The sequence below is a fragment of the Parambassis ranga genome, unplaced genomic scaffold, assembly GCF_900634625.1.
Source record: "Parambassis ranga unplaced genomic scaffold, fParRan2.1 scaffold_22_arrow_ctg1, whole genome shotgun sequence".
NCBI lineage: Eukaryota > Metazoa > Chordata > Actinopteri > Ambassidae > Parambassis > Parambassis ranga.
In genome coordinates this window covers 4,784,689-4,812,029 of record NW_021144778.1, presented here as the reverse complement: position 1 = coordinate 4,812,029, position 27,341 = coordinate 4,784,689, and the positions used below count along the sequence as shown (strand labels likewise).

Genomic DNA, 27,341 nt, shown 5'->3' with positions numbered 1-27,341 from the left:
GTTTTAAAGAACTTTTATGTGGATGACTGCCTTAAAGCAGCATGTAGTGAAAAGGATGCTATTGCTTTGAGGAAAGATCTAACAGCGCTATGTGCTTCAGGTGGATTCCATCTCACAAAGTGGACTAGCAATAGCCGTGCGCTGTTGAAAGCTGTGCCTGAAGATAACAGAGCTAAAGAAGTGAGAGATCTGGACCTGACAAAGGATGCTCTTCCAGTTGAACGATGCAGCTGCTGTGGTAGCCGTAAACATGGATAAAGTGTTGAGAAAGGAGCTTCAGATGGATCTTCAGCCGTCAGCTTTTTGGACGGATAGCACAGCTGTGCTAAAATATATTGCAAATGATGCACTGAGGCTGAAGACATTTGTTGCTAACAGAGTCGCGGTTATCAGGGAAGCTACAAGTGTCAACCAGTGGAATCATGTGGAAAGCTGTGAAAACCCAGCAGATTGTGCTTCACGTGGACTTTCAGCAAAGAAGTTTCTGGCCTACAAAACTTGGATAGAAGGACCCTCGTTCCTAAAAGGCCCATGTGGAATGAAACCAAATGGCTGCAGAGATTTTAAACTATCTGAAGATGATGATGAAGTGAGAAAGACAGTTGTAGTGAACCAAACAAAGATACATGATGTCCTTGCAAAAAGAGGAATTCAGTGGTTGTTTAATCCACCTGCTGGATCACACTATGGTGGAGTGTGGGAGAGGCAAGTGAGGCAGGTTAAAAAGGTCTTAAGGTCAGTGCTTCACGAACAGACAATAGATGATGAGTGTCTGCAAACTCTCCTTTGTGAAGTGGAAGCAATAATCAATGACAGGCCTATCACTGCATCTTCAGACGACCCAAATGACCTTGAAGCACTAACCCCAAATCATTTGCTGCTACTGAAGAAGCAGCCATTGCTGCCGCCTGGGTTATTCAATAAAGAAGACTGTTATGCACGTAGGAGATGGAAGCAGACTCAGTATCTCTCTGATCTATTCTGGAAAAGGTGGGTGCGGGAGTACCTACCTAGTTTGCAAGAGCGCCAGAAATGGAACCAGGAAAAGCAAAACCTCAAGCCTGGAGACGTCGTGCTGATCCTTGATGAAAAGGCCCCACGCAGTTCTTGGCTTTTAGGAAGAGTGGTACAAACTAGGCTGGATGCAAAGGGCCTGGTGCGAAGTGTATGCGTAAAGACAAAATCCAGTGTTCTGGAAAGGCCTGTGAGCAGGCTCTGCCTGCTCTGTGATGCCAGTTAAGGGGCGTAGGCGGATCGCTGCCCCATAAACAGGCACTTTGGACTGAATAATAATGTTCATATTATACTTTGTATATTGTACTCTATTTGTACTTGATGGCATGAACTCTTTAGTTATTGTTAAAATGGTTAAAACATTTGGGTTAAATAATTATGTGTCTTACAGCCCCATAATTAGGGGCCGGATGTGTAGATGCCATAATGGGGATAATTTATTTTTGTGTATTTTTCCTTAATTTGGTTTATAAATTTGAATAAGTATTTTCCTAAGTTAGATGCAAATTGGCTTTATGTTAAATTACCAGTGGGCGGCTGCTCCATCTGTCCTTGGGTGGAGCCAAATTTATTTAGGTAAGCACACAGGTGCACTTGGATTTAGATGGTTTTGGAAGGCTGTGTGGTCGTCACGCCAAATAGTTTTTTGACCGTGTTTTGTAACCATTTATTTTGACCGTATGTTTCAACCACATAATTTTTTGTTATAAAGATTTAAGAAATGGACTTCCATGTAACTGAACAAAGACTGAATTAAACTAATGAACGAAGCCGAGCCGCCTGTTGGATTCTCTCAATCAGCAACAAGTATGGACACGTGTCAGACAAAGCCTGTCACACACAGCCTAGGTGGCTTTGTTATTTCTGTTTAGAACATTGCCGCTACATAACCAATAAAACAAGATAACTGAGCACATGTTAAAAATGAAGCACATGCACTCGCACCAGATCAAGTGAGCTGAACAATCTGAATACATAGCAGTTTCAACTTGGCCCACTAGATGGAGCCAATGGTTTCTCAGCCGGTGTGTCACCAAGTGGAGAAAAGTGGTTCAGTACTGGAAGTGGCTGCTGTTGAACAGGCCTTTATGCATCTATATGAACACCTTCAGAGCCAGGGTTTAAAATAAAACAATTGTTACTTTAAAAAAAATGTCTGTGAAATAAACTGGTTTTATTGGAGACTTAAAGGTGAGTTCATAAATTTACACCCAAAAAAGAGAAACTCAAATAACAAAAGAAATAACATGGAAAAAAACTGTGAATCCAGGAGAACAACTGCAGACACAGAGTGAGACAGGAACAAAGAGGACACACAGAGTGAGACAGGAACAAAGAGGACACACAGAGTGGAACAGGAACAAAGAGGACACACAGAGTGAGACAGGAACAAAGAGGACACACAAGCTGTGTCTCATTTCAGGGTGTGCATCCTTCGGAGTGCGCATTTTAAGGCCGCTTACGTCACAAAGCTGCGCGAAGGCTGTCCCAATTCGCCAAAAGTCGAAGGGTCCTTCAAATGCGTCCTCCAAATGCGTCCTCCTTTTGCCTGAATTTGGAGGATGCATCGCTACCATCCTTCGTGGCCTTAAATATCCCACAATGCTTTGCGGGCCTACTTTTTGTCCAATAGTACAATGACGGACCAAGCGAGCGGCAGCGGCAGGAGTGCCGAATTCACATTTAAATGTAAGTAAAGAGCAGTAGTTCGAGAGTTTTAAAATGCTAGTAGTGATAGCGGCATTAAAAAAATGAGTTTTATATTTACAAACATGACGTCCTGTTGATACGAGGCGCTGTAAACTAAACGCTTTGATTGAATGTTTCTGGACTGTTTACTGTAGTATAGTATAAAGTATAGTTCACGTGAGGAGCAATATTATTGTTGTTATATCAAACGGTCATTCTGCCTGTTGGCATTTTGTTGTAGGAGGAGCAGAGAGAAACAGAAGAAACCTGACAATTGATAACAGACTGGGTGATGAGACTGGAGAGAGAGGGAGGAGATGAGAGGGAGGGAGAGAGGGAGAGAGAGAGAGAGGAGAGGGAGGGAGGGAGAGAGAGGGAGGGAGAGAGAGAGGAGAGAGAGAGGAGAGAGAAAGAGCGGACAGACCTCAGCTCATACAGAGGATGTTGGACAGCAGTGATTTTATGTTCTGTGTTATTTAAATGTTACTTATTAAATTGTGTATTAAATTGTTCTTGTCTTTGTGTTCTTAAACTCTTCTAACCTTGTTACATTATGTGTTTCATTACCTATTTATAATTTAAGTAAACTTTTGAACAACTTCTCAGTAAATCATTTATTGTTCTGTTATGTACAATATTTACAAAGACACAGTTTGAACATTTCTAACTATTTACCAGTGGGCCTTATGAAAATGTACAGTTTATTATTTATAAAAGATCAGCAGAAAATACTATTCACAAAGAACATATATATAAATGTTTGGCTGAGCAGGAGTCCTTGGTGCTGCTGGACTGGACGATGCCACGGTGAAGACCTTGGAGTCCTCTGGCTGTGAGTGGGACATCATCTGGGGGAGGGGGGTGCCTGTCTCCTCTGTCCACCACATCGTCCATCAGGGTTTGCAGAGCTGACGATCGGTGGCTGCCATGTTACTAAAGATGTTTTTAAAAAGGGCAAAAATAAAAATAATAACTTCCACAGAGCGGCTTCCAAAGCAGCTTAAAATATGAAAAGCTATAAAATATGTATCCTCACCCTCCAAAGGTGATGATGGTCAGTACACCTCCTCCAGGACAGACAGCTGGTCCTGCAGGGAGCCCCACTCTCCTCCACCCAGCAGTAATTCTCTGGTGCAGTGACAGACCTGATGCTTAATGACACATTAAAGCAGTGGTTTCGGGGTTATTTGCAGGGTTCTTACACATTTAGCTATTTAATTTAAAGTATTAAAATTACGAACAGACCCTGTATCAAGTCTAACAATTGAATCAAATATAAATTACATTTAATCATATTTGTCTATCTACTGGTTATATGGCTACCGTTTGCTCAGTAGCTGGTATATTAATTATGATCAATAATATGGTTAAACAGCAGCTTACCGTCACCTCCCCACTGCGCTCTCCCAGCCTGAAGAAAATGAGCCGTCACCGGTTTTGCTGCCGCTGGAGCCGCCGCTCCTCTTCCTCCAACAACAAATAAATATATTAAAATATTCCAAATGTCTAAATCCACACTGTTGTCCCGTTTGTTGTCTAGTCCGTGTTGTGTCGCTGTCGCTGCTTTTGTTTTTCCCGGGGCAAAATTTATGACGTCGCGCCACAATCAGGAAGTGCTTTGAAGGCCAGACCGTCCCATTTACCAACGGTGGAGGATCCTCCGGAGGATCCTCAGGAGGACGCGGCCTCCTGAGACCGCGTAGGCTGCGTCCTCCGAAGGATGCAGACCCTGAATTGGGACACAGCTAATAGCACTAAAGGTTTCCATGGCTGACTGGGCCAGGTGTGTCTAACGACTGGCTAATGACTGTGAGACTGCCGGAGGGGGGCTGGTTGACAGCCCTTTGTTCTTGCTGTGAGTATGTGCAAACTTCCTGGGAATAGATGGCATCCCTGCATTGTATGTGGTAGAAAGATGATGTCTGAGGCTACCACCTCTGTTAAGGGAAGGTTTTTCCAGCTTAACATAGATGCTTCCTTGACTCCTCTTTCAAACCACCTTTCCTCTCTGTCTAAAATGTGAACATTGTTGTCCTCAAAGGAGTGTCCTTTCTCTTTGAGGTGGAGGTGAACAGCTGAGTCTTGTCCTGAGGAGGTGGCTCTCCTGTGCTGAGCCATTCTTCTGTGGAGTGGTTGTTTAGTTTCTCCAATGTATAGATCAGAGCATTCCTCACTGCACTGGACTGCATATATCACATTGCTGTGTTTCTCCCTGGGAATCTTATCCTTCGGGTGAACCAGTCTCTGTCTCAGTGTTGTCATCGGTCTGAAATGGACCGAAATGTCATGGTTGTTGAAGATCCTGCAGAGTTTCTCTGATACTCCTGACACCTATGGAATAGAGATGTTCTTTCTCCGCCGGTTGTTGTCCTCTGTCTTCTTGTTGCTGGGGGGGTCTTGTTTTAGTGGCTTTGATGAGTGCCCACTTGGGGTAGCCACAGGTTTGCAGGGCCTTCCTGATGTGGTGTTGCTCCTTCTTCTTCCCCTCTGAGCTGGTTAGTACAGTTTGTGCTCTGTGCTGCAGGGTCCTGATGACTCCCAGTTTGTGTTCCAATGGGTGGTGTGAATCAAACAACAGGTACTGGTCCATGTGTGTGGGTTTCTTGTAGACTTCCACATTGAGGCTCCTGTCCTCCTCAATATGTACTGTGCAGTCCAAGAAGGCCAGATTGTTCTCCCTGATGTCCTCCCGAGTGAACTTGATGTTGTTGTCCACTGCGTTGATGTGTTCTGTGAACCGTTCCACTTCATTGTTCACCCAGGTGTCATCCACATATCTAAACCAGTGGGTGGAGGTGGTTTCAGAAAAGGAACTCAAGACTCTTCTCTCCACTTCTTCCATGTAGAGGTTGGCCACAATAGGAGACACAGGTGATCCCATCGCACAGCCATGCTTCTGTCTGTAAAAGTTCCCAATGTACTGGAAATAAGTGGTGGTCTGGCATGAGGTTGGTTCTTTCCTTGAGTGTGCTGTCTTGTGTGAGGCACGTCCTTAGCGTCTCTGTGGCTTCTGATGTAGGGATGCAGGTGAACAGGGAGGTGACATCAAATGAGGCCATAGTGTCGTCTGGGTCCATTCGGATCTTCTCTACCTTGTTCACAAAGTCCTACCAGTGGTGTCAGGAGTTCAGCCAAGTGCTTAGCCATGTTGTATGTGACTGAGTTTGTGCTGCTGACGATGGGTCTGAGGGGGACTCCTTGTGAGTCTTGGGGAGTCCATACAGGCATGGAGTGGCTTCCCCAGGAAGCATACAATGCAGTGATTCCATCCATTCCCAGGAAGTTTGCACATACTCACAGCAAGAACAAAGGGCTGTCAACCAGTCCCCCTCCGACAGTTTCATAGTCGTTAGCCAGTCGTTAGACACACCTGCCAGATCATCACAGGTAGTTATGGAAACATTTAGTGCTATTGTTTTTAAGTTTGACCCAGACCCACCCACTGAGGTCTGCAACCACATATAAACCATGTTTCCCACCAAACAGTTAGAACTGATGAAGCTGCTTGGATGAGCAGCGAAACGTCTTCTAGAAAACTCTACAAGTCCAGACGCCTTGCCTCAAAGTATATATTCTATTCTATTCTAGTATGGTCAAGATGTAAAGTGGTCATACTACCACAAAGTCTTAAGCTGCATTCCAGGATGAGGAAAATCTGGTCTGATTTTTTTCACGTCTTTATGAACACACAAATCCAATCCACAATCCTGACTTTCAAATCAAGCACAGATGACCCGTGTTTGAGTCAACTATGAACGCTCGGCTGTGCTCGGGCATTCCTTTCTCATCCCACCCTTCGATAGCTCAGTTGGTAGAGCGGAGGACTGTAGTGAGACAATAAAACTGAAATCCTTAGGTCGCTGGTTCAAATCCGGCTTGAAGGAGAGACTTTTAACCCTCGAGAGTTTCATCATAATGTCACATCATTTTTTCACCGATTTTTTTGGCTAAAGGGTATAAAAATCATTGTGACATATATGTCACAATGATTTTTATCTGATTTGATTTTTTATCTGAAGTGCATTTGTTCGATACATGTGTTTACAACACGTTTATGTAATGAAGGATGTGTTATGTAGTCATTCCAATCCTTGACTGGTCAAATCTTACCTTTAGCAAGTCGATAGAGCCTTTTTAAAATTTGCTAGCTCTGCGTCTGTGAACACAAAATCACCTGCAAACAAACCTGTTTCCTTAAGGACCCACGGTGACATAGGTGTCACCGGTCCTTTAGGACCCCAATGGTACAGCAAATCAGTCATTAAGGAATATGACATGCAGTTTTTATTTAGTAAACAATGTTTAGCTTTTAATCTTAGTGAAACTAAGGGAAAATCGCTGCATATCAATTTACGATTAATGAATTCTGACCTGGAAGATTGAGAAGATCGGACCAGTTGTATTTTGGAATATTTGAATGCTTTTTTGTGGAATACTTGATGCGGCCCAGCCTCACCCAGCCTCGACCCCCATCACCCCCCGGGTAAGTTGAGTTTGAGACCCCTGCTGTAAATCTTTGTTTAAAAAATGTAGTAGTGCATGCTGTTGTTTACTGAAACTTGGCTAACGGTGCTAACACTGGACTCTAACGTTGCTCTAAATGGATTTCAGTTGGCGAGGACAGACAGGACAGTGGAGTGCGGTCAGAGGAAAGGAGGGGGGCTGGTATTGTTTGTTAATGATAGATGGTGTAATCCTGGACACATCACTGTCAAAGAACAGATCTGCAGTAAGGACATTGAGCTGTTAGCCGTTAGCATGAGCGCTGATTGATTAATGATCTACTGTAGTGCTGTGTGAGTCCTCAGAGGACACTTCTGTCTTCATTTGAAGCTGGTAGGTACAAACTTCACCACTGCTAGCAGGAGCTCCTTTGTTCTACACCTGGACATCAGCTCACTCATTTTAACAACTGACAGACTCCATTTCTAGAAAGACAGACCATCTGGACAAGACAGGTCTCTGGTTCTCTTCCAGTCAGGTTTACTCACAGAGGAGGTTCCATGGTGTAATGGTTAGCACTCTGGACTCTGAATCCAGCGATCTGAGTTCAAATCTCAGTGGAACCTTTTGTTTGAACAGTTATCCTGGTGTCCTTTCTACACAGTTTAGTCTATGGAGAAGTCCACAGTCGGTTCATTGGTCCAGCTGTAGTCATTAATGGACTGAAGGCCATGAAGGAGGCTGTGGTGCTGAATCCTGCTGCTTGTGCTGGATGATCCAGTTATAACATGGAATCCTCTGCTCCCCATGCTGCTATGTCCTGCTAGTACTCATTATTCAGGAAACAAGAACAAGTATTAGGGAGTGCTCTCAAGTGCTCTCTAAGCAAAATAAAATAGCTTTGTTTCTATGGTGACCCCACAGGCTGCAACAAAACACCACTACAGGTGCTGGTCATATAATTAGAATATCATCAGAAGGTTGATTTATTTCAGTAATTCCATTCAAAAAGTGAAAGCTGTATAATGCAAACATTCATTCCACACAGACTGAAATATTTCAAGTGTTTATTTCTTTTAATTTTGATGGTTATAAACCAACCAATGAAAACCCACATTCAGTATCTCAGCTGGATGGATGAGGATGGATGGATAATGTAGTGGACTCCCACCCAGCAGATCAAGTCCCAGAGGTTACAGCATCATTTATTAGCTGAGTTTCCCCTCAGGGAAGCTGCTGTTTACAAGCTGTTTACAGAGAGAAGCAAGAAAACAACAGTCAGCATCATCGTCCATAAAAACACATGACAATAACATGTGAGACAGAGAGTTTATGCTCAGTGCTCCCCCTGCTGGTTAGGACATATGATGACATTTTAAATGTACCAGTCAAAAGTCACTCAGTGGTTTGTCTTTGTTTTTATGACTTTCTACATTGTAGGTTCATCCTGAAGACATCAGAGCTATGAAGGAACACATGTGGAATGATGCAGTGAACACAAAGTGTTAAACCAAGCAGAATATGTTTGATGTTTGACATTCTTCCAAGCAGCCAGCTTTTGCTTTGATGACATCTTCACACACTTTGCATTCTCTCAATCTGAACTGAACCACCAATGCTGTGCAATGCTGACATCTAGTGGTGGAATCGCAGGTTACAGAATCAGAAATTACTTTTTTTATCGTCGAGGGGAAATTCTTGTTTGTTACAGACAAATAGAAGAAAAGATCATTGAAATATGAAATAGAAATATTGAAATACCTAGACAGCATTTAAATCCCTGAGTCGTATCTAAAGAACATATTTACTATTGTGTAAAAACCTTTACACAGTAAAGAGCCTGACATGAATGTACCAGTATGAATGTACAGTGTCTGAGTGACTGTTACAGTTCAGAGTTCAGTAGTTTGATAGAGACGGGCCGGAATGACTTCCTGTCTTCTCACCTGCTCTGTGGTGAAGGTGATCGGTGGAGGTGGGGAACCAGTAATTCCCAGGTGATGACTGTCAGCCGAGGGGTCAGAGTCGTTAGCAGGGTGAACTGGGGTCACTAAAAAACTGATTCAGCTCATTGGCCCTTTGCACACTGCCATTAACTCCACCCCTGCTGCTCCACCTGTAACCAGTGATGGTCCTCATGCCACTCCACACCTCTCTTGTGTTGTTTTGCTGAAGTTTCCACTCCAGCTTCCTCCTGGACTTCTCCTTGGCCTCCCTGATTTTTATTCTCAGGTCCTTCTGTGTAGCTCGCACCTCCTGCCTGTCGCCTGCTTTGAATGCCTTCTTTTTTCTGTTTAAAATGGCTTTAATGTCCTTAGTCACCCATGGCTTGTTGTTGGGGTAACAATTCACTGTCCTAACTGGAACAACACTGTCCACAAGTTTATGTATCCAGTGATGCACTCTGTGATTCCATCAATGTCCTGGCTGTGGGGTTCACAGAGTGCCTGCCAGTCAGTCACTTCAAAGCAGTCCTGAAGTGTTGAAGCATCCTCATTCCAAAATCAGTCCATCCTCCCCATAAAGTCAAAAGTTCTAAATGTGAGTCATTAAATGAGAGGTTCCAGCAGAAACGTCCAAACATCTGAAGAGAAGCTGAGAAGCCTGAGATACAGGGGCTACAAGCTGTGCTTCAACTGTTCCTGTTTAGACAATAAGAACAGATCATCATCTTCATCACCCTCAATAAGAACAGATCATCATCTTCATCACCTCATCACCTCTCACCAACCTCCCTTCATCTGCTTGGAGCCGCAGCCAGGCGGTGCCAGATCGTTCATATGGTGGCATATTAGTCATTCATTTATTGCCACATGTTTTCATTGAATGTTACATGTATTGATTTAATTTCTGCATTGTGGGTCAAATAAAGGTTTCCTCCATTTTAATTCATATTGATTCAGTTCACACTGTGTTTATGTCTCCTTGTAGCTGACAGCAGCAACAACAGGGCTCAGTCTGTTTAACCACTGGATGTAGTGAAGTTTATAGTTATCCAGAGAAGGACTGTGTACTTTATGATTTGTATCTTAAGAGGAGATTTGCATATTAGGGATGAAATAAAAACAGCATGAAATATAAATAAATAAATAAATAAATTGCAAATGTCCCTTTCGGGGCTCCATAAATGTTAATCCTAAAAAAGGAACATCCAGTGTGGACTTGCATACACAGTGAACATAAACTGCTATAATAACAACTTTAAAAACAATCAGACTAATTCCACTGTGATCCTTAGCAGCATTATCCATAATAAGATTGTCAGTAAAGAAAACAAATAAAAACACACACACACTCTTCTCCCAGCTCTTATAAAGACATCGTCATGGCAGCAGAGTCCTACCGGAGCTCCAGAGAGACACAAACAGCAGCAGCGCTCTGTGACCCATGTCCACTCTGTGTGTCCTCCAAACAGTCTTCCTCAGGTCTTTATCAGGACAGCAGTCAGGTCCAGCCCTCTGGGGGGTTCTGCTCTCAAAGGTGATCTGGAATGACAGCTGACAGCAGAGAGAGGAAAGCTTTAAATGTACTGCTACAACCTGATTGGCTGCATGAGCAGCGAGGCAGCGCCTGATTGGTGGAGGAGCTGACTAGAGAGAGTGTCAGTGCATCAGTCATGTGACTTATCAGCTCTGCTCTTTCTGCCTTTTGTGTTCAGCTCAGTCCAGCTGCTGCACACAGTGAGGAGCTGTGACTGCATCCAGCTCAGTCCTGCTATGAACTGTGAGTCTGAACTTTGGGGTCGACCCTGCAGGATCCTGCAAAGGCCCAACAGCCTGTTGTACTGATGCACAGGAAGCCTTTCCACAGTTGAAGCAGGCAGTGTGTGTGTCTGAAGCAGTGTATTGTGTGTATGTGTGTGTGTCTGTATATGTTTGTGTGCATGTGTCTGTGTGTTAGTGTGTGTCAGTGTCTATATTGTGGCCCTGTGTTGGCCTCTCAGGGAGTGTTGTGTTGTTGCTGCTGTCTCTGCCCTGTGTGTGCAGGAGGTTGCTGGGTGGAGCTGATCCTGAGCTTATGCAGCTCTCCTGTGCTGACGAGCTGGAGACGGTTTAAGAGTTCCCAGTCTGTTTGCTTCACTCTCTCTCTCCCTGTCTGGCCTACTAGGAGGGCTGCTCTCTCCAGCCTGCTGCAGGCATGGCGGTGTATTTTGTTTGCACATTTCCTTGTTTGTCAATTGTTGGTGTACAACTACTGTTCTTTCTTCAATAAAATGGTCAAACGGTTAAAGTTGTGTTTGTCCTCCCCAATTTGTCACACTTTCTGAGCCGGTGTGACAATAAATGTGTGTGCATGTCTGTAAGAGTGTGTGTATGATTGTGTGTGTGTGTGTTGCGTCTATGTGTGTGTGTGTGTGTGTGTAAGAATGTGTTTCTGTATGTGTGTTTGTGTGGTGTGTCTGTAAGAGCGTGTGTGTGTCTATATGTTTGTGTTATGTATGTGCGTGTGTGTCTGTGTGTGTTATGTGTGTGTGTGTGTGTGTGTGTGTGGTCAGCCTTCATCCTTCCTGTCAGCAGAGCAAAGCTGTATCAGTGTCTCATCCAGGTCTCAGCTCCTCAGGCTTTCTTCAGAAGAGCTGTCACTGTTGCAGTATCTGTTGCACAAGTGTTGCACAAGTGCTGCACATATCTGATCTAAGTTCTTTCTGAATCCTCACATCTAAAGTTACAGAGAACTTTTACAAACTCCCTTCTTGTTGGCTGCTACAAGCCGACAGCCTCCACACATCAGAGGCCTGCACACCATGAGCTTCCTGCACTTTCTGCTGTTGATGACAGCTCTCTCTCCGATTGGGAGATTAGACTGATGTGACTGTGACATCATGACGTCACTATTCAGAGCCTGCTGTTTAACATGCTGCTCACAGAGAGACAGAGACAGCAGCAGCACTCTGTGAGCCAGGTCCACTCTACTTGGAGGAAGTAAAACACCTCATTTCATCAAGATGGAGACACTGAAAGAACACAACCAGCAGCTGTGACACATCAGCTTTTCCTCTTAATCTACTCAGTTCATGGATGTTCTGACACACGTCCTGCCTCGTGCTTCAACAGGAAGACTCATCAAGTTGATAGCACTTCAAAATAAGTGTGTATAAGTATTAAAACACTAAACTGTGACTTCAGTGAGTCTCCTTTATTTGAACTGATTCATAAAATGATCATAAACACATGACAAATGAAATCCATTCAAACTCTGAAGTTCACCTCATCATATCCCAGTGGCAGACAGAACAGGCCCCCTGAGTGACAGCAAAGCAGTGAGCCCCCTGCTGGTGATCAGCTGCATGTACCAGAAGCAGACAGAGATTTCTGATATGATGTTAAAGGTGTCACAGAGGAGGATCCGACTGTCTGACCTCTGATTCTTCTGTCAGCATCAGACACATCACAGTTTGATCAGTTTTCAGATCACACACAGCAGCATCAGTAACACTGAGCAGACATTACACACTCCATCAAACACACACACACACTGCTCACTTATAACAGGGATAATAAGTAAAGTTCTTTACAATAAATTCACATTCACATGTTATTATCACTTCACACATGGCACAGTATATATGGCAGAGAGTTAAAGGTGGAATATGTAGTCAGAGTTAATACCAAATATTGACACTAGGTGGCAGCTCTTCAGCCTCCATCCACTGCTGCACTACCAGCACCACTCTCAGTGCTTTTTGTTTCCATTGACTGTACAACATGATTCAATCCATGTTATTTATATGACAAACTATGTGTAGTGTTTCTATGTGTGTAGCTGACATGTTGCTCAGCTTCCATTGGACACATATACTAGATGGAAGCTGCAGCAGGATTGGCTGATGACTGATCACAGGTGTGAACAATCAGCCGGTGACGAGTGGAGCAGGAGCAGCTGCCCATGCTGCAGAGACACAAACAGCAGCAGCACTCTGTGACCCATGTCCACTCTGTGTGTCCTCCAGACAGTCTTAAGATTAAGATTAAGAAACCTTTATTAGTCCCACAATGGGGAAATTGCATTTTTGCAACAGCAGGTACAGACAGCAAAGGATAAGTTAAGAAAAGATATATATGATAAAATAAACTACCAATAAAATATAGAATAGAATCATCAACAGTTTACATATGAACAGTTATTGCACAGGTGAGTGGAGGGAGAAGTGGTCTGTAAGAAAACTGTACATAGTGCATCAGAAACTAAATAAATAATGTGTTGTACACTGTGGTGTGTGAATATTGCTCCTATCAGAAGTGGTTATTATACAGTCTGACAGCAGCAGAGGTTGTGTGTAATGACGCGGCTCACCAGCAGAGGGCGTGTGACGGAGCAACAAGCAGAAACTACAGAGGAGAAGAGACACAACAAAGATCAGAACAGACACACTCAGCTCTTCTCTCTGAGACCATGATGATACCGTCACATGTTTTTGGCTGCACGTCTGGAAATGAGAGGAGACAGAACATTATCATACATGTTGCATAAGTAAAGTCACATGACATGCACCACTGTAAATAAAGGAAATCACATATTTTTAAGACACTTAGAGCATAGAGCCCAAGAAATAATATAATCTAAAGCTCACAAGACACAAGACGAACAGAACAGAACAAATACTTTATTTATCCCAAACTGGGAAATGTTTTCTATTGCAGCAGCAATGTACAGGGTCAGTATCATCCTATCTGGTGGTAAAAGTCTTTCTCCCCGTCGGGGAATCGAACCCCGGTCTTCCGCGTGACAGGCGGAGATACTATCCACTATACTAACGAGGAATGCTAACAACCTCCATCTGTCATAGCAGCAGCCACCTGGTGCGGTCATGTGTCAGCTGGGGTGTGACGGAGTGGCTACGTCAGTAACTGTGGGCAGACTGCAGGTGTGTGTGCACCCAGACACACACAGGTCCCAGCTGAGAGCAGCCGGACCTTCCTGTCCTCCTGTCCATCGCTGTCCAAGGTGAACCGACACCACCAGACCACAGGGCCATTATTTATTTAGCAGGAAAGAAGAAGATGCTCTGCAGCATTCAGGTGTGTTAACACAGTGCAGAGAGAGGAAGACATGAACAATGGTGTCAGAGCAGCAGCTGTTGCTGCATCAACCTGGAAATCAAACTGTTTATATATATGCACAAACTGTACGTTCATAAGTCACATGACATGCACACTGTAAATAAAAAGGAAACCACATATTTTTAAGACTCTTAGAACACAGACAGAAGTATGAATTATATATGGTTACAATCAAAAATAATTGAATGCAAATAAATGATTTTGTGAAATTTAAATCAAAACCTAAAAACACCAGAATCAGCAAATCACATGTTTGCATTACAGTGGTCCCTCCTATAACCAGTTCACCTCTCACCTTGTTTTTCTCTTACAGCTCATTGAGTTCTGGTCCGGATAGTCCGTAGACCAGTGTCAGTCCATCTCCAGAATGCAGAATGCTGCTGAAAACAGGTTTGATCTTTGGTTTCATTCTGTAATACTGGACTTATTTCCTACGAAGGTTTGAACTCTGACAGTGTTTAAACAGAGAGAACGGAGTTTAAAGTGTGCAGTGAGGGGTTCACAGCCTTAAAGGTAGGGTAGGAGATTTCATTCTGATGCACTTTTGGTTAAATTAGTGTAACTTCTCTTTACAGTCCGATTAGTTCGGCAGTTTCACTGTTAAACGAAGAATATTAATGAAGATGTGTTAAAGCACCAGAGCTACTGTCATTTAAAACTGAACAATTTATCACAGTGTCGTGCGTTCACATAACCTTTATTAATACCCATGGAGTCATTGGGTTGTGTGAGCAGCATATACAAGAAGTGACAGTAAACACAATGCATGTGTTGATTTTCTGTGTCCTCTTCACAGATACTGTGTGTACTACTATACTGCAGCATTTTCTGAGCCAGTCATCTACAACGCTAACACAGCCACAACTGTTATTTTGTATGTAATTCAGTGATACAATGATTCTGTACATGGTTGGAAACCTTCAGCTGTAATAGAAGCAGTAGTGCTTTTTATATTGTTAGAATAGAAATGTAACTGTGCCCTGACAGATTTTTTTTTTCTTCCTTTCAGCTCTTTGGAAAACTCTTCAGATCGACGCTGGATACACCTACAATCACATATTCTATATAAATAACATTAAACACATTAACACCTACACGCACACACATATTCTATATAAATAACACATAGCTATACATACATATACACACAGTACATATACAGACAACTCTGTCTACCTTCTTCACAGGACAATGCCGCGGAAGGGGAAGAGGTCCCAGGCCCAAACGGTGCGCTGGAGGCGGCTGGACCTGGCAGATCCTGGACCACCAGAGGTCGCAGCCAGAGACTCTCCTGCTGCACAGGTAAATGTTCTTATGTCAGTGTCCCTATTTAAAGTCAAGAAGTGATTAATGCTTCTTCTGTTGTAATATGTTATGATATGCCAATACTCAGTCAGGTGGTCTTTCAGTAGTCGTAAAGTTGAAATGCTCTGCTCTCAGACGGCCCTGACGCCTCCACCACCAACACAGTTGCAGAGAATGGATGCTGCACCCTCCTGCTCCCGTTCTCCAACTGCAGATGTATGTATTTTGCATCTTCCACTCAGTTAGTCATGAAATTCTCCTCAGTTTAACAGAACTTAGTACATTCTGTCTCATTCACTGACTGAAGTGAATGAGACAGAATGTACTCCTCACTTCTTAATTGCATAGTTTATTTAGCTTGCATTGTTTCCATCTTGACAGACATTCCGTCATGGTTTTGGTTATTTACATGTACACAATATGCACGACAGGAGTTAAAGTCAAATGTGACTTATTTGCTCTCAGATGCTTGAAACACCTCCACCCACCAAACCGTTTTGGCCGTCCCCATCACACTGTTCAGCTTAAATCTCCCATAGTTTGTTCACTGTATTATTATTCCATCTGTTTAAAATATATATTAAATGAATCTTTTCCCTTCTTTCAGAAATCAACTGAGGTTATGAGGACGATGGCATGTGCCTCAGAGGCTGCCACACCAAGTCACACCAGTAAGTGTTATAGGTTATACTGTATGTGTGGATGCTCTCATTCTTGGCGGTCTTCAAAACACCATCCTTAAGTCCAGTTGCCTCAATTCTAAACTCTTGTAAATATTATAGGACTATTATAATTTCATGTCAACATGTCGATCTCAACCAACAATAATGGGGGACAGCTACATCCGACGTGGTGGCGAGAGAGCTGCAGCCACAGTGGGAAACGCCCTTGGGGTCAACAGGACCACCATCTACTGGTTTGGGTGGGGTGGTCTCAGGTGGAGTCATTTCCTCCCCTTCTTCTCCAGGTCCCTACGAGGAAGAGCAGTTCCAGACGTCCTCCTCATCCACTGTAGCGGGTCTCAAGTGTCAGGCTTGTTGCAGCGATGAAGGAGGACCTGCACCACCTCCGCCTGCAGCATCCAGCTATGAAAATCATCTTCTCTGGGCTCAATCAGAGGTGCAGGTGGAGGGGTGTTGCCAATCCTGGTAACATAGACAAGGCCCGCAGGTTCGTGAACAGTGTTATGGCTGCATATGTCTGTTCAGTTGGTGCACACTTTGTGCATCACACTGACGCAAAGTATGACTCCTGGGCTGTTTTTGCGAGATGGCGTTCATTTAACCGATAGGGGACATGACATTTTTTTAAAGAGTTTGCCCACGGCCATTAAAGCCCAACTTCAACAGAAGGAAGTGTTCTGTCTGACAGTTTGCCTGCAGTTTAACTTGAGTCAAAGGACTTTCAGGCCTCAAAACAGCCCACAGTGTCATATTTTAGCCATAACGCTGTTCATTTCTGTTTACCAGCTGTGCTCTTCCTCACTCCCACACTCTCTCCCATTCCCTCTGTCCTTCTCTCATACAACGCTAACATACCACTCATATATGCATACACTGTTTTTGTTCATTCTTATATATGTTAGGTGTGGTGGCTGTGTGTTCTTATGTATGTGTTCAGGATGTTTTAGGTGGACATGGCAAATGCAGAGGAAAGACAGGAGAACCCGGTCTGGCCTTAGACAGCTGGTTGGAGCCTGCATAAACGGGGCACGGCCGGTTGAATGAGGTCCGACAGATCAGGCTTTTCTCCCGTCGACACCTGTTGTGTTCAGGTCTGGGGCTACTTGGTTTTGTTCATTGCTGTGTTCCATATGTTCAGATGTGTTCTCTTGTATTTTATGTGCTGCACTAACCCAGTTTTCAGAATGTTGAAGATGTTTTAGGTTTCTGGGTGTTTGGGAGAGTGAGACAAAGAGAGAAGAAAGTGAGGTAAATGTGAAGTTATTTTATGTTTATGTATTATTAGGCAATGCTGTTCCTTGTACTTGTTCAGCAACTTGATTCCAGTTTTGATGTTTTATTCAGTCCCAGAGGAGGCTTCTCAGATGGATCGTCACAGTTTGTATTTTATATTAAAAGTTATTCACCAGATCACTTACACAGAACTGTGCACTGATGCAATTGTTTGTTTTGTCTTTGCTGAACAGGAAGCTGAGCAAAGGATACCAGGGACCCAGGCAGCTACACTGTGGAGCAGGAATACCAGCTGGACTTCCTCTTTGGTTCAGGTACGTGTTGTAAATGTGACAGGAGGTTGTTTCATGCTCAAAATGTCCCATACACACAGTAACATTCATTTCTTTTAATGTTGACATACATATTTATAGGACATGAGGAGTCCCTGAAGATTGATCCAGGCCTCGGAGACCTCATCAGCAGCTGTTGCTCATAAACAGCCAGTAAGTTTGCAGACTGTCATGGCAGTTGTGATAAATGTGAGACATTTTGTGCTGTTATAATACTGTGGTTAGTGATTTGTCTTTTTTGTGTGTCTTTCTAGAAAAACCTGAAGACCAACGAAACCTGAAGTTGGCATGTTTCCTTTACACTGTTCATCAAAACAAGGAGACGGTCTGACAGCAAGACCACACTGAAGGAGCCAGTGAACCACTGCAGAATCAACTGAGAGGCAGCATGACAGCGAGACCTGAGGTAACATGTCTGCTGGATCACTGGCATACATCAGGTATAGATTTCATTACAGGATGAGATTTATTTGGTAGCAGCACAGAAACACAGGGATGGCTCAGGCAGCACAGAGGTTGGATGCAGTCAGGTATAAAGTTGGTCTATGTATGAAATACAGGCTTTGTGCTGTTTTTATATGGAGTCTGCATGTTGGCTTGTTTCACCATGTTTTCCTTATAGGAAACAGTGGTAACATTGGCAGCAGTTAGACCCAGGCAGTCTGACAGCCTTTATACATAATCTTCATAACAACTGTAAAGAACTCATAAGAACTTGTACTGCATCATATTTAATCACCATGTCCATCTCTGTGACCTTTCTTGACCTGATGGCAGCTAGAGCTGCAAAGGGAAACAGCCACATGAGACTAGCAGTCTGTACAATGTTAACATGCAGGATGAATGCTGAAATCGTCGCTGTACTAAACAGACATACCTTACATGTGTGAGACATTCTGAGAGGGAGAGCTTCTGTTCTACAGCCTACTCCACAACTGAGACTAGCTAGGTACGATACTGACGAGTGTTGACCTCGTTTGGTTGGTCAGAAAAATAACAGAATGTAACTTACAGCGACAGATTCACAGTAGATGTCCTCAATAATCTTAATCCACTGTAATAGAATACAAGGACCTTATTCATCACACAGTACATAACTTTCTCACAGTATTTCATTGTTTACTGTAATTTTCCACAACAAATGTGGAACAGCTCCAGAATGAACACTTTATAAACAATCTGAAATCTTCACTGACACTGATGTGGACAGACTGAGAGTGTCTCTGTCTGTGCTAGAGCAGTGACAAAATGCCAAAGTGATCAAACATCAGGCAGAAAGGATGAGAGCAGAGAACTGGTCTGTGGTCAGCACCTGCAGAACCTCTCCTTTATAGGGGCTGTCTTGATAACTGCCTCTCATTTCCACCTGTTGTCTGTTCCATTTGCACAACAGCAGCTGAAACTGATCCACAATCAGTGTTGATCCTAACTGGACAGGCTGGTTTCAAAGTGCTGCTTCGGACAGTTTGTCAGTGAGGGTGTCAGTGTCAGACACACTCTCTGTCTCCCAACAACCACACCTGCACATAAAAGCCTGGACTGAGATATAACTGACTGAGGCATGAAGAAGACTTTAAAACCCTCTGGAGTCATGTGTATAATGGTCCGTTTTTGACTACTTGTAATTTTTTCTTTATATTTCAGCTTAAAAATGGTTCACCTTGCTTTGTTTAGTGTCATTCTTTTCAGTACAACCCCACAAGTGTGACTATGGTGTTATTTTTTACTGTATTTTTTACATACTGTGTTAACACACTGGACCTAAAATCACACAAAAAATATAAAATCCGAGTGGGAAAAAGTTAGATTTTTTACTGTGCAAACCACAAACATGTTTAACAAACCATTTTTATAACTTAGAATGCTTATGCAAATTGTAAATGTCAAAAAATATGTACAGATGTAGCAAAAAACAAAATTATTTACAACTATTTACCCTTGAATGCAGAAATGCCTTATGGCGTTTTTTGTACAGCTATTTACAAGTATTATATACAGTTCAGGTGGCACACAAATTATTTGTGCCACTTGAAAAAGCAGTTCCTGTCCACCACAACACAGAGGGGCACATCACAGCCTGACACTTCCAGGGTGTGTCACTCCTCTCTTTGTCCACCCGGAGGCAAAGTCTGCATTTTAGCCTTCCTGCTTTTTGGCCAGGATCTGTATAAATATGCAAAAAAAACCTTTGATGTCAAGTGGGGGGCCACAAAATATCGGCTATTTGAGACCCCACTCCGCAGCACTGCCGGCTCAAGGCACAGAGTGTGGTTGTCCTGTTCAGTTACCTGAAAAAGATGTAACGGGACCTTAACAGGACAATCCTGGGGCACCAGATTGCCGTAAAAGCTCGCAAGCAGCAGCAGCTGGTGAGCCGGGAGGCGCTCGGGACCTGCATCCGCCTGGCCAGAGACAGGATTCCCTCACTGCTGGGTAATGCTAGACTCCACACACACAATCCCAGCTTCACATACTATACATACTTCATCAGTCTAATCCTATGAACTGAAACCATACTGTTACCCTTCACTCACCTCCAGCTGTGCCAGCTTCTCCCGAAGAGCCCGGTTTTTGGCCACCAGCTCCCTGCAATTGGTGCAGGCCGTCCCCACTGGCACTGCACACAGCCGAGGGCTATATGGCCTGTGGCCAGACAATTGACCACGGTGCACTCCTGTGTGTTCTGTATGTGGTGGGCCTTCATTAGGTGCCTGGAGACGTACCAGAAGGTCCCACCACGTACAGGACATGTCAGCATTTGCTTAGGCTTTGTCATCTGAAAGAAAAAGGGGTTCAAGATTCATTCAGCATTAATATATCATATTATATCTCTGGTTCTACTTGATGCCTGTTGACGTCAAAGAAAAACTGGGAGAAAGGCTGCAATCTGAAATTAATGCAGCAATGCAGGTGGCCTAGATTGAATCCTTTGACTTTTTCTGCTACAGAAAAGTTTTTCAACTGTAATTTTACAGCTACAGATCCTGTAGAATCAAATCACTGAAGCTGTATAAAAGTACATGCATCAACACTGGTAATATGAGCTGTTTTGACCTGCACAGGGATCTATGCTAAGCTATTAGCATGAAGAAGAAACTAGCTTAACTTACAGTTGCTGGAGCTCTCTCAGAATGGTCTGCTCTCTCCCTCTGTCTGCAGCAGAATGAGCTGCTGCACTGTCTTTCCCTCCACCTGGCCCCTCCCTCTCCCCCGGCCAGATGTCCTGCCTGTCCCCTTTGAGAGGGGGGCCTGTCTGCACTGTGGGACTCTCTGTCCTCTGGGTCCTACAGAGACCCTGTAGGGATCCAAACATGATTTCCAGCACTAACTCAGCAATTCTGTGACACACCTCAGGCCTCCTTCCAATGAAGAAAACCTGATTTACCGTATTTCCAGCAATTTCTCAGCAATACGGGCACCAAATTCACAGGACTCAATCACAGGAAGGCCTTATACATGTGTGCCAAGTTTGAAGAATTTTTTTTTGGCCTGAATATCACCTAACTTGCTGCTGATGAGTCTGTGATTGTCAGTGGCATTTTGTTTGCTGTTGTGTGCTGGGGCAGCAGACTGAAAGCAGCGGACACAAACAGACTCAATAAACTGATCAGAAGGACATGATGGTCTGCTGTGGGTCATGTCTTTGTTCTGCACACGTACATCTAACATCTCCAGTGTTACACAAACACATCATGTGCTGCTTGACTTGTTCCATTCATGGTAGGAAAGCATGTGGAAGTCACACATGTCAAATCTGTGCTAGTCTCCCTTCATTCAGCCCATATGAAGACAAAGAGTCTGCAGGTCCAGGAAGTTATAATTAACTATCATTAAATAACAAGAACTTATGATGCAGCCAGCACATTTATACCACGAAGACCCTTTAAAATAATAAACCTCAAAAACTGGTGTTTTCATCTGCCAAAAAGTGACTGTGGCCCCACAGTGAGTCCAGGGGCTTATTTCTGCCTCAAAAGGACTTGATTTCACTCTGGTCTGTGATATTTAACAGATTATTGTTGAATCCAGGAACACTTCAAACAGACCGGTGCTGTAGGTGGACTGACTTGCAGCCACCCTTTGAAATATCTTAGAAATAAAGGTGAGGTTGGAGATCACAGCAGTTCAGAAGCCTGTGGTACTTAATCTGTTGCCAGAGACAGGTTGATCTGGCCACACTTGTGTGAAATCAGCCTGTCTAGTGTAGGGTGAAAGAATTGATTCTGCAGTGTGTGTTCAGATATATAGGAGTGTGCCCCTAACATGAAGTATTCATGTTTAAATGTGTTTATCACTTAATAATGTGATTTTCATAAGTGTTTATGTGTTAGGAAGTTTTATAGAAAATCAAAGTAATTCGAGGATACTGAATGTATTAAGATGTAATTTCATAGTGTGTCATATAACTTTGTTTTCTGCAGTTCAGGCTGTGGCAGATGAGATCAGTTGTTTTTCTGCTCTCTGGAGAGAGCTCCGCTTGGTACGAGATGGTCATAAATTCAGACTAAGGACAGCAGCACCTCTGACCTGATAAAAGCCAGATTCTATTCTATTCTAATGTCAGTATTGGAATGGCAATGTAATTTATATCCTTTATCCACTGTACTGTAGGCTATGTAGATTTATTCTACATACTTGCAATTTTTCGCAAGTCTATGATCACGCCGGCGTGATTATATCACGTGACATTTTCAACGCGTCGTAACACAAAAACTCCGCCATCTACAATGCAGCCGTTCACATCTTTGAAACGTGCAGATTTCGAACTTTCACCCAGTTTTTATTTTATGTTGATACACCCAGTAAAACCGGAGATACGATACGTTTTAGTTCGAGTATTTGTCACAGCATAAAAGGGCGATCTGAGCGCTCGGCAGGCGTTGCATTTCTCTCGACGTACTCGTCAGTTTTTGTCTTTTTACAAGTCGGTCACATGTGTTGAATGAGCTGACGTAATTCTATGTGATGACTATACCAGCGACGTCTGACGTCACTCGGGGAGGCGCCAAAATCACCGAACCGGAAGTCAACCGCGGGAGTTAGCGGAGTTAGCGGGAGAAGACGTGTGTATTTACAGAAGAAGAGAAGAAGATAAGAAAACGACCAGGAATATTGAGGAGAACATGAAGCGTTCACTGAATGTTCAGCAAGCCCTTGACTTGTTTTTTAGAGAGGAAGATGAAGAGGGTGAGCCCACTTCATCTTCGTCATCAGAGGAGGAGAGTGGCGCTGAGGATGATGAGGTGACTGACCCGCCTTTTGTCATCAGCCATGACCGGTAAGCTTACCATGAATGTATTTATAGCCTTTGCTCTATTGTAAACAACTCTAAACCTGTTTTATATTTCATATAATGTTATATTCAGGAAGGTTTATGTGTACAGAGCAGAGGTGAAATAATAAATAAGTCTACATAGATAAATTGGTAAGTGTTCAGCTGTTTGTTACCCCATTATCTAAATTTAGATGAGTATAATAATTTCATGCTCATTTCAAAGCAATGTATACACTGATTTTCCTAGTGTTTACTTTGGATTATATTTTATTTATTTATGTTACGTTTTGCCTCTTAGTTGTGATTTTTCTTTCGTAAAGTAAGCATTCACATTGATGTAAGGAGAATGAGAATTTTAGTCTCCAGATTTTCTTATCTATTTATCATTTTCCTGCACCAATACAGTGGTGAAGGAAGTGGACCCTCTACACGGAGGCCTGTGCAGAGAGGGTGTGAAAAGAGGAGTCAGGTGAGGTCCAGATCTCAGCAAGCCCGGCCACACCATCGCTTGGAGCCAGAGCCATGGAAAACTGGAAGTGTTGCCGACACTGCCCCAGAAGTCAGCCGGTTCATGCCACGACGAACACCCGGAGCCCAGGTTGACACCCATGCAGCCTATTCACCTCTGGACCTCTTCCAGCTGTACTTCTCCCCAGCCACAATGCTAACCCTCTGCAGAAACACTAACATGTATGCAGCAAAGAACAAAGCAGCGGGGAAGAAGTACAAATGGGCTGATGTTGAAGTCAAGGAGCGCTACAAGTTTTTTGGGCTGCTTTTATATACATCACTGGTGTCACTGCCAAACATCCAAGATTACTGGAGGGAGAATACAGTCACGTCAGTGCCATTCCCAGCTACTGTGATGCCTAGGGACAGATTCAGGGCTCTGCTTTGGAACATCCACCCCAGTGACCCAGAGGATGACCAAACAAATGACAAGAAGAAGGGAACACCAGCATATGACAAGTTGTTCAGAATCAAGCCTCTCATGGATGACATCCTCAGTGCCTGCCAGGCTCATTATCACCCAAGGAAAGAACTGGCTGTTGATGAGAGAATGGTGGCCACCAAGGCGAAAACGGGCATGACCCAGTATATGAAGGATAAACCCACAAAGTGGGGAATCAAGCTCTTTGTGTTGGCTGACTCAAGCAACGGCTACACAATAAATTTCAATGTTTATGCAGGCAAAACACACACACGCATGGTGCATGGGCTGTCATACGATGCGGTGATGAACCTGATCAGGCCATCATATCTTGGCACAGGTTACCATGTTTATATGGACAATTTTTATACAAGTCCCCAGTTGTTCCTAGACTTGGCCAGCATCAAATTTGGAGCCTGTGGAACATACAGGGAAAACAGAAAAGGATGTCCAGCTGGTAGGGAAAATGCCCTCACCAGAAAATCAGAGAGGGGGGCAGTGAGATGGATCAGGGAAGGCCCCCTGCTCTTTGTGAAGTGGATGGACACCAGGGAGGTGTCCATATGCTCCACAGTCCATCCAGCAGTTTCTGGGGAGGTGGTCAAGAGGAGAGTGAAGGACAAAGATGGATGCTGGGCAGTGAAAAACATCCCCTGCCCCACACCAGTCATCGCATACAATAAGCACATGGGTGGGGTTGACCTATCTGACCAGCTGATCCAATATTATTCAACCCACCGCAGAACCGCACACTGGTACCGCACCCTGTTTTTGCACCTTGTAGACATTGCCACTACCAATGCCTACATTCTTCATTGTGAGATCAGTGCATCAAAACAGGTGAAGCACATGTCCCACAAGGATTTTCAAACTGAACTGTTGTCCCAGTTGTGTGGGGTAGACCACGCAGGCATTCCTTGCAAGAGGAGTACTGACCACATTCCTGTTGCCATTGCAAAGGTCACAGATGCCAGCATGAAAGCCACACATGGTCGCAGGATTTGCCAACAGTGCCACCTGTTGGACAAAAGAAGCCTCACTCCATGGAAGTGCAAGTCCTGTGATGTACCTCTGTGTCTCATTGTGGACAGAAACTGCTTCGAGGAGTGGCATAAATAAAAAAAACAAAATATTGTATATTGTATAATATTGTATAAATATTCTATATAGTTTGATTACATCTCAGATTTTATTATACATTTGCACTATTTTGAACTCTGGGAAATCAAAGTAGTGCTGTAATTTTTTTCACATAGTGTTTTTCTTTTTTGAAGACTTGTAGTACAAAAATCGCCTGTAAATACACATGTTTATATGGTGAATATTTGTATATATTTTTTACCAATCATCAATTTTATGCTTCTTTGTTCATATTTGCTACCTATGTTTACTTTTTCAAGTTTCAAAACGGTTCATTGAGCATTTTTGTGATATTTTTATTGTAATAAATAGTATTTTTTTCCATTCGGATTTAGTGATTTTTGTTTGTTTTGGGGCCCAATATGTTAATAGAGTAGGTTAAACCTAAAAATAATGATCAGATCTTATAGGTGAGGTTGTGCTGAAAAAAAGGATACCAAACATGGGTATGGTAAATATTTTCAATGTGGGATATTAAGACAAAACCAAAAGCATTCATAAACGGCCAGAATAGGCCCAGACTTGCGAAGGTTAAGAAGTAATTTCATAGTGTGTCATAACTTTGTTTTCTGCAGTTCGGGCTGTGGCAGATGAGATCAGTTGTTTTTCTGCTCTCTGGAGCTCCGGTTGGTACGAGATGGTCATAAATTCAGACTAAGGACAGCAGCACCTCTGACCTGATAAAAGCCAGATTCTAAAGGAATGTGTTTTTCTCCTGACTGCCCCATGTTATGGTCATCCCTAGATCGGACTCACAACCTATGAGATTTGAGGAATTGGAGCTTTACCTTATTAGGGAATAAACACTAATAGTCTATTCGCTGTATGACCCAGGGTCTGCAGGGGGGATAGTAGATGTCCCTGTGGGCCGGCAGGCAGGAACGCCCATGGGGTATATCAATGTGTGAATTCCATGTCCAGTTGTTGTTGCGTTGCTCGTTGTTGCTGTGTGGTTGTTTGTTTTTGTTGGTTGTCCTGTTCTTGTGTTGTTCTTCTTTGGTTCTTTGTGGTCAACAACCCAGAGCTCTGTGACTCAGAATCTGCCTCATTGTTCAATAAATTGTAATCTTGAGACCAGAATTTATCCGCTCCTTCCTCATAAACCAACTCGGGAGGGGATCAGAAGAAACAAGGGGAATTGACCGTTTTTGACCTCCCCATTTTTTCCAGAGTTTCTCACTAATATTGCTTTATTCTTTACAGACCAGACTGGAGCTCTGCCAAGCAATTACTGGGAGATTTCAATTTCCTTAGGCGTCTGACAGACTATGACAAGGATAATAGCAAACCTCAGATCCTGCTGAAGCTGCAAAAATACATCAACAACTCTGAGTTCCTACCTGAGAAGGTCTGTTTGAACTTCATGTCCAACATTTGGACATGATCTATCAGATCTATCAACAGAACTTCTCTTATCGTTTCTTTTACTTAAAGTAAAAAAAGATTAGAGTTCAGACACTTGGGCAGTTTTGTAGTAAATGTCATAATGTCAGTATTGGAATGGCAATGTAATTTACATCCTTTATCCACTGTACTGTAGGCTATGTAGATTTAATGATATATATTCTGAAAAAATAGATGGAATTTGACACAGTTTGTTTCAGTGTGCTGGGTGTAATACTTTATCATGTGCTGCTTTTAGGTGGAGAAGGCGTCCAAAGCTTGCGGGTCGTTGTGCATGTGGGTCATAGCTATGGATCTTTACTCCAAAGAAAGAGAAAACGTGGTTAAAGCACAGGTCAGTCATAAAGAGTGCAGTTTATTATTACTGATACACATGCACATTTGCAATATTTCTTCACAGTCTTTCTGCTGTCTGTTCCTTTGTCACTTTGGCTATTCATCTGCCATGCACCGCTCTGTGTGACTGGTCTGCATACTCTTCTCCCGCTACCCTTACCTACGCAGGCAGAGCTGGATACAACCAAGAAAACACTAAGGGAAAAGCAACAACAACTTAAGGAGGTGGAGGGTCAGATGAAGGACCTACAAAATGGCTCTGACACAGGCTCGACTGGACAGAGCAGGGAAACTGACTTCTGCTCTGGGGGACAGCAGATACGCTGGGAAAAAAATGTTGCAAATCTTGAGCAGGACATCAACAGTGTTGTGGGAAATGTATGCATTGCAGCTGCCTGCATTGCCTACTATGGAGCCTTCACTTCCCACCATAGACAGCTGGTAGGTACAGTGTGATGGGATGGTTTAAAACCTTTAGGGCCTCTGTGATAAAGT

The 27,341-nt window shown here is 43.3% G+C and overlaps 1 protein-coding gene and 3 non-coding genes across 4 annotated transcripts; 3 read left to right on the top strand and 1 right to left on the bottom strand.

Moving 5' to 3' along the window:
• Window positions 1–6,496: 6,496 nt before the first annotated feature.
• Window positions 6,497–6,587, top strand: trnay-gua (transfer RNA tyrosine (anticodon GUA)). Its single transcript is given in 2 exon segments — window positions 6,497–6,533; window positions 6,552–6,587. It is a non-coding gene; the product is annotated as a tRNA-Tyr (tRNA).
• Window positions 6,588–7,700: 1,113 nt separating this feature from the next.
• trnaq-cug (transfer RNA glutamine (anticodon CUG)) lies at window positions 7,701–7,772 on the top strand. The gene has a single exon. It is a non-coding gene; the product is annotated as a tRNA-Gln (tRNA).
• Window positions 7,773–13,835: 6,063 nt separating this feature from the next.
• trnad-guc (transfer RNA aspartic acid (anticodon GUC)) lies at window positions 13,836–13,907 on the bottom strand. Its single transcript has one exon. It is a non-coding gene; the product is annotated as a tRNA-Asp (tRNA).
• A 9,816-nt stretch (window positions 13,908–23,723) lies between these two features.
• Window positions 23,724–25,085, top strand: LOC114430307 (piggyBac transposable element-derived protein 4-like). Its single transcript, XM_028398611.1, has one exon. It carries the CDS (start codon window positions 23,724–23,726, stop codon window positions 25,083–25,085), a length of 1,362 nt encoding a protein of 453 aa, XP_028254412.1.
• Window positions 25,086–27,341: the final 2,256 nt, after the last annotated feature.